The sequence below is a fragment of the Zingiber officinale genome, chromosome 10B, assembly GCF_018446385.1.
Source record: "Zingiber officinale cultivar Zhangliang chromosome 10B, Zo_v1.1, whole genome shotgun sequence".
Classification (NCBI taxonomy): Eukaryota; Viridiplantae; Streptophyta; class Magnoliopsida; order Zingiberales; family Zingiberaceae; genus Zingiber; species Zingiber officinale.
Genome location: NC_056005.1, coordinates 75,676,776 through 75,684,214, shown reverse-complemented (window position 1 = coordinate 75,684,214; position 7,439 = coordinate 75,676,776). Strand labels below are relative to the sequence as shown.

Genomic DNA, 7,439 nt, shown 5'->3' with positions numbered 1-7,439 from the left:
AAGAAAATTTTTCAGGATGATTTTTTTTTATAATTTTTATTGTCGTACTCCTGAATAAACTGTGACTTATATTTAAGAGTAAAAGATGGTACCATAAGTAACGAAATATACATTCATTGTACAACAACTCGCACTCCAGACACTTGAATGCTGTATACAACCTTTGCGCTCGATCAATAATTTAATCAATTGCCCATCTGTTGACACCACACAATGCACTTAATTTCACTATGTACCTCTTGCGTTTTCGTTGTATGTAATTTGGACTCGCTATAAATCCCCACCCAAGTCAACATCGGCCATTCTCATTGGTAGAACTTGTATTGCTTGTCTATTATGTTTCCGATGATGTCTCGCAATGCACCAATAGGAGCCAAGATCATCAGCAGGACCCCAAGAATTATGCAGATCTAATTAAGAAGGAAAAAAATGAAAAAACGAAACAAACTAATATTCATATTCAGGTTCGTTAATTCTGACAGAGATGATATGCAAGGAAGAGATGTTCTTGACTTGCTTACCCAATTAGTGATCCAAGATAAGCTAAACCTTCTGGGTTTGTAAATAGCAAGCCACATGATGCAAGGAAGCTGGAATCATAATGGCAATATCAAATGGTTTGTTACAATGTGGTGGCAATGTAAGGTAAGTGTGTGGAGCACTCACGAAGTATGTGGTCGGGGCGAACGCGAATCCGCCGAAGAAAGAGAGTAGTCCGCCGAAGAAGGGGAAGGTTATGCCGACGAACATGGTGAATGCTGCATGGTAGTTCACAGTCCAAGGAATTTAGTTCTCTGCTCCACGATTTACTGAATCGAATCGTTAAGTGCGATTGAGGAAATTAATGGAGGGAGAGGCTTACCGACATAAGCACTTCGTGTTATCAGGCGAAGAGTTAGACCAGGAGGAAAGCGAAGCCTTTTGACCAGCACCGTCTCCATCATGTCGAACACAGGCATCGCGTAGATCTGCAGAATCGAGGATAATTAATTTGGAATGATGATCGATTATATATATATATGTGGATCGGATCACCTGGTAGCTTCCGATCACGTGAACGACGACCATCATGTTGGCCATGGCAATTAGCCAGTGCGGTCTGCTTAGAGAGACCAGGATGTTGTCCTCGACTCCGTTGCCGAAGGCCCAGTAGCCGACGAAAGCCACGGGGAAGTAGCAGAGGGCGACGACGATGTAGGCGACGATCACGCCCTTCCACATCGGCTTCTTGGAAGGCTTCTCGGGAGTGGAAGGAATGGTGGCTTGGATTTCCAGCACCACGTTGTGGCCGGCGTACGCGAAGGCCACATCTCCCAGCGCCGCCAGGAACCTCATCACAGTCCTTTCTTGTGTATCAGATTTGTAACCGTATTCCACATGCTCCTGCTTCCCCTTGTCCACCGAAGCCACCCATGCAATGGTAGAATAACTAGAATGGATCGAGCAAGGAATTAGTAGTCACTCCTTTTGTTTTTTGATCGATCGATCGATCGATCGACCGTGAAGTAATTTTATCGAGTACGTACCTGAAAGACATAACAGCGGCGGCCAGAGATATCCCGGAAATAGAGTTGAAGTTGGGAAGCTGCGAGAGGACAAAGTGCACAGAGGCGAAGATCATGATGTAAAAGGTGAGCTTGATCTGCTTGTAAGAAGAAGAATAGAGAGAGAGAGAAAGGAATAAGATGAGAATGATAAAATCTATTGTTCATTGATATTTGCTCTAAGATCAATACAATATATAATGTTCAAAAGTACTTGGTCAAATAACTAATTAATAAATAACAGAATTATTCTAAGAATAATTCTGAGAATAATTATAACAGAATTATTAGAATAATTCTGAGAATAATTATAACAGAATTATTAGAATAATCCAAATATTAATATGATTTGATTTGGTAATTTGATCCGGTCAATTTGGATAATTCTGTTATATCTCTTTTACCCCCCGACAAACTCAACGGGAGATCTCTGACGTTGAGTTTGCTTGCTAACTTGTTGAAGCGTTGTCTGGATAGTGGCTTGGTAAATATATCAGCGATTTGATCTTCAGCAGAAATATAAGAGACAGATAATTGCTGAGTTGCCACACGTTCACGAACAAAATGAAAATCAATTTCCACATGTTTTGTACGAGCATGAAAGACTGGATTTGCTGTGAGATATGTTGCTCCAATATTGTCGCACCAAATTTTTGGTGCAATATTTGATGCAAGATGAAGTTCGGAGAGAAGTGATTGAAGCCAAATAATTTCTGACGTTGTATTTGCTATAGCTTTATATTCTGCCTCAGTGCTTGAACGAGATACCGTAGGTTGCTTTTTCGAATTCCATGAGATAAGATTTCGTCCAAGAAATATTGCATATCCACTAGTAGAGCGTCTATCTTCAGGAGAACTTGCCCAATCCGCATCACTATATGCATGTAAATCTCGAGACGATTGGCGATATAAAAGAAGACCATGTAGAATAGTACCTTTGAGATAGCGAAGTATTCTTTTTACATTATCCCAATTTTGTTCAGTTGGAGCATGCATGAATTGACAGGCACGATTTACCGCAAAAGTAATATCAGGGCGTGTGATAGTGACATATTGTAAGGCCCCAACAATACTTCGATAAATTTGTGGATCAGATAGAGCAGGAGAGGATGAAGTTGGAGAGTTGTTTATAGCAATTGGTGTAGAGACCGGACGTGCTCCATCCATTTTGGCTTTTTGAAGAAGTCCAGTAATGTATTTGCTCTGAGAGAGAAGATAGCCATCCTCATGTGGAATAAGCTCAATACCAAGAAAAAAACGAGCAATACCCAAATCTCTAGTAGGAAATTCTTGATTGAGAAGACTTAATAAAGTTGTGATACCCTTGTGATCATTGCCGGTTATCAGAATGTCATCCACATAAATAAGAAAAAATATCATATTTTCATCATTATATTTGTGAAATAGAGACGAGTCAGTCTTTGATCCAGAAAATCCTTGAGCTTGTAACCATTTAGATAGTCGATGAAACCATGCACGAGGAGCTTGTCGAAGACCATATAAGGATTTCTTGAGTTGGCAAACATGAGATGGAAATTGTGGATGAATGAAACCAGGTGGTTGCTCCATAAATATAGTTTCCTCAAGATGACCATGGAGAAATGCATTTGAAATATCCAATTGTCGTACAAGCCAATTAGAACTAACAACTATTGATAATAATAGTCTGACAGATGTAATTTTGATGACTGGGCTGAAAGTGTCATTAAAGTCAATACCTGGCTGTTGACTAAATCCTTTAGCTACAAGTCGAGCTTTGTATCTTTCAAGAGAACCATCAGCTCGATGCTTAAGACGGAATACCCATTTAGAGCCCACAACATTCATTGAGGGAGTGCGCGGAACTAGAGTCCATGTTCCATTGCGAAGAAGTGCATCAAATTCTATAGACATTGCACTACGCCAGTTTGGATCCTTGTTTGCTTGTGTAAAACAGGTTGGTTCAATAGATTTGGAAGAAACCACTAGAGCTCGTGGAAGGGGATATCGAGTTGCATTTGGTGGGCAACGCTCATAAATATCACTAATGGGAAGCATGCGACGAGGAGCATTATCATCTGAATCACTTGTTGATGACGATAAGGAAGTAGGCTGACATGGTGATGTAGATGACGGACTTGCATTATCCGAGGAACCAGAGAGCATATTATCTTCGATCTGCGAGACTTCTAAGATTGGAGCAGCAACCGGAGGTGATTCTGATGGTATAGGAGAGTTATTAGAGAGCTCCGGAGCAGGACCTAGAATTCCATCACTTCTGATAATATTAGGTGGCATTAAGAAGGTGCCACTTGTATCTGGAGGAGAGATTGAAGAAGCTACCGAAAAAGGGAATAAAGACTCATCAAAAGTAACATGTCGTGAAATATAAATTCGTCCTGTTGGTATATGCAAGCAACGATAACCATGGTGCAAATTGCTATAACCAAGAAAAACACATTGTAGTGAACGAGAGTCAAGTTTGTGTTTAGAATAGGGGCGTAACCATGGATAACATGCGCAACCAAAAATTCGAAGGAAAGTGTAATCAGGGGTTTGATTATAAAGTTTTTCAAAAGGACATTTATGATTGAGCAATGGTGTAGGAAGTCGATTTATGAGATATACTGCAGTGATAACAGCTTCATCCCAAAATTTGCGCGGAACTGATGCATGATGAAGAAGAGCTAAGGCAGTTTCAATTATATGTCTATGTTTTCTCTCAGCAGAACCATTTTGTTCTGGAGTGTGAGGACAAGAAACTCGATGAACAATTCCACAAGAGACAAAATGCCGATGGAGAGCTTGATATTCGCCTCCCCAATCAGAATGAAAAGAGAGTATTTTACGATTAAAAGATCGTTCAACTTGAATTTGAAAATTACAAAATATATCAAATAAATCAGATTTCCTTCTCATAGGATAAAGCCAAGTATATTTACTAAAATGATCAATGAATGTAACATAATATTGGAAACCTTGATTAGACAAAATAGGTGCAGGGCCCCAAACATCAGAATGGATTATTTCAAGTGGAAAATTAGAAACATGATCAGATAAAGAGAAAGGTAGCTTATGACTTTTAGATTCCATGCAGGCCCTACATGAATAAGATGGAGAGGAGGTAATAGAAGTAGGTAAACCATACCTATTGATGATTGACTGAACAATACGAAGGGAAGGATGACCAAGTCGAGCATGCCAAGCTGGTTTATTTGTGCGTTCACCAACAAAAGCTTTGATTGAAGAACTCTGAAGACAATAGAGGCCATTTTTGATTCTCCCATAAAACACAATAGCATTTGTTCCTCTATCCTTTATAAGATAATGATTATGATGAAATTCAAAAATGACATTGTTATCAAGACAAAACTGGCGTAGAAAGTAAATTTTTAGTGATAGATGGAACATGAAAGACATTGCGCATGTGAAAAGTTCGATTAGATAAATGAACATATGTGTTTCCAAGATTAGCAATTTGCAAACCTGAACCATCGCCTACTTGCACCGTATCTGAGCCATAATATGACATTATGTCTGTAAGGATATTATAATCTGATGTGACATGATGAGTTGCTCCAGTGTCAATATACCAATCAGTAGATGAGAACTCTGGGTTTTTACCACAAGTAGGCACAGACGAAAGAACTTTAGGATATACTTGTGAAATAGATGGTTGTCTTGAGGCTGTAGGACCACCAATGAAATTTGAATCAAATGGACTAGGACATTGAATACCAAAATGTCCAATTCCAAGACAAATTTGACATTTTACCCTAGACCAATCAAGTCTTTTAGGGCATATATTTCCAGTATGACCAACGATGTGACAAATTTGACATCGGTCTGGACTTTGCTTTTGTCCTCTTTGATGTCGTCGAGTATTTGACATCTAAAGTAAAAAATAACTTGTCCGGTGGTAGTGGAAAAAAAAAAGATTAAGGAAAAGGAAAGAGAAGCAAAGGGGTTGGCAGCGGAAGAAAATAAGTATTTTTCGTTTGTTCTGAAAAATAGAGAAGAATAAGAAAATTAAAACACGTAGGAGAAAATAAAAGGCTCGAGGGAAAAATTTAAAAATTCGCCGTTTATACGATCTCCGCCTCAAGAAGTTGAGGGAAGATAAAAAAGAGAGATGGCTCTGATACCATGTAAGAAGAAGAATAGAGAGAGAGAGAAAGGAATAAGATGAGAATGATAAAATCTATTGTTCATTGATATTTGCTCTAAGATCAATACAATATATAATGTTCAAAAGTACTTGGTCAAATAACTAATTAATAAATAACAGAATTATTCTAAGAATAATTCTGAGAATAATTATAACAGAATTATTAGAATAATTCTGAGAATAATTATAACAGAATTATTAGAATAATCCAAATATTAATATGATTTGATTTGGTAATTTGATCCGGTCAATTTGGATAATTCTGTTATATCTCTTTTACTGCTTGCAGTCAGAGCAGACGACGTCGTGGAACTTCTTGAGGGATCTGCCGCCGGTGACCATGTAGACGATGCAGACACCGACTTCCACAATCAGCTGCTGGGGAACGACGATGTAAAGGCCTAGCTTCTCGCCGAAAGCATATTGTCCCAACTCGTGGTACCGATCGAATCGCTTCCCGGGAACCATTTCGTGCATCTCCACCATTTGCCACAGGGTGTACAGGGTCACGATCCATGATATGACCATCACGGCGATCCCAGGCCCCCTGCGATATGATCCTCAATTTGAGAAGAAAACAAGTAGGAAAAATTAAAAAATCAATCATCAGCTGCGTTTGTACCATCCGAGTTCGGACATGGCGTAAGGCAAACTGAGGACGCCAGCTCCGACCATGGCAGTGACATTGTGGAAGGCGGAGTACCACCACTTGGCGTTGCGGGAGGATGTGATGGGAAGCCAGTCGTCGATCGCCTTCTCCTTCTCCTTCTCGCTCTGCCATTGACCAGAAACCATTTGATTTATGAAACCAATCTCTGAATCTCAGCTCCCAATTCAACAACAGATTAATTATATTTATTCGATCTTAAACAAATTTAACTAAAAATTTGTTTTATATTCTCGATTCCATAGATCCCGTGTCCCATCACAGGCTTGGATACAGAATCGGAGTCATCACGTGAGAATATTTTAAATCGATCGATCGGCAAGTTTTCCCAGTTGGCATACACTACGGCGAGATATGGGAGTCATTTGTTTTCAACTAATCCAAGCAAATGGAACACCAAATCGATCGATGACGTCCACAAGTTTGATTTTTTTTTTTTTTTCATTATAAACGTTTTCCACAGGAATGAAAAAGCTGGCATCGGTAGTTTTTGATACCGCTCGTTTCTTGTGGACACAGCTGACAGACAAGCTGAAAATTGATGTCTATCCTTTTGACACCGAGCTAGATAAACCTAATGATAATCAAACTAATTAATTGAGTCTGCAAATCCTTCTCTGCCAATGAATTCAAGTGTTCTTGATGTAAATAAAACTGATATTACTGAGCATACTGTAAGATGCGAAGGAAGCTACTGTACTGATAAATTTACAAAGTAGAAATATAGACTCCTGTTACCTGATTTTGTCTACTGTCGTAGTTCTCAGGGGGTGATTGACCTTGAGTTCCCATGCTGAGCCTTTTCTATCTTCTTCCTGGAAGGAAAGATTTCCCAAAGGAAAAGGATGACTACCAGTACTCCGGAGACACTGCAATATGCATGGAAAGAATGAAGAGGAGAGGGATATGCATTAGAGGAAGAGGAAGACCTTAGAGGAAAAAGAATCAATATCAAAGAAAAAAAATAACTAAAATAAAGGTTGTATAATATGTTTTGAATACAAGGAGAAATGAACATTATAAAAATTAATTTCTACATGCAAAAAAGAAAAAAAAAAATAGAAAAAGAAGGGAGAATTTA

At 38.9% G+C, this 7,439-nt stretch overlaps 1 protein-coding gene across 1 annotated transcript; it reads right to left on the bottom strand.

The window, feature by feature from the left end:
• Window positions 1-271: 271 nt before the first annotated feature.
• Window positions 272-7,234, bottom strand: LOC122029579 (lysine histidine transporter 1-like). Its single transcript, XM_042588630.1, has 10 exons — window positions 7,097-7,234; window positions 6,314-6,465; window positions 5,975-6,238; window positions 3,234-3,237; window positions 1,527-1,642; window positions 1,036-1,429; window positions 863-968; window positions 667-758; window positions 522-590; window positions 272-410 (listed from the first exon to the last, which is right to left on the bottom strand). The coding sequence occupies exons 1-10, from the start codon at window positions 7,148-7,150 to the stop codon at window positions 306-308; spliced, it is 1,356 nt and encodes a 451-aa protein (XP_042444564.1). The 5' UTR covers window positions 7,151-7,234; the 3' UTR covers window positions 272-305.
• Window positions 7,235-7,439: the final 205 nt, after the last annotated feature.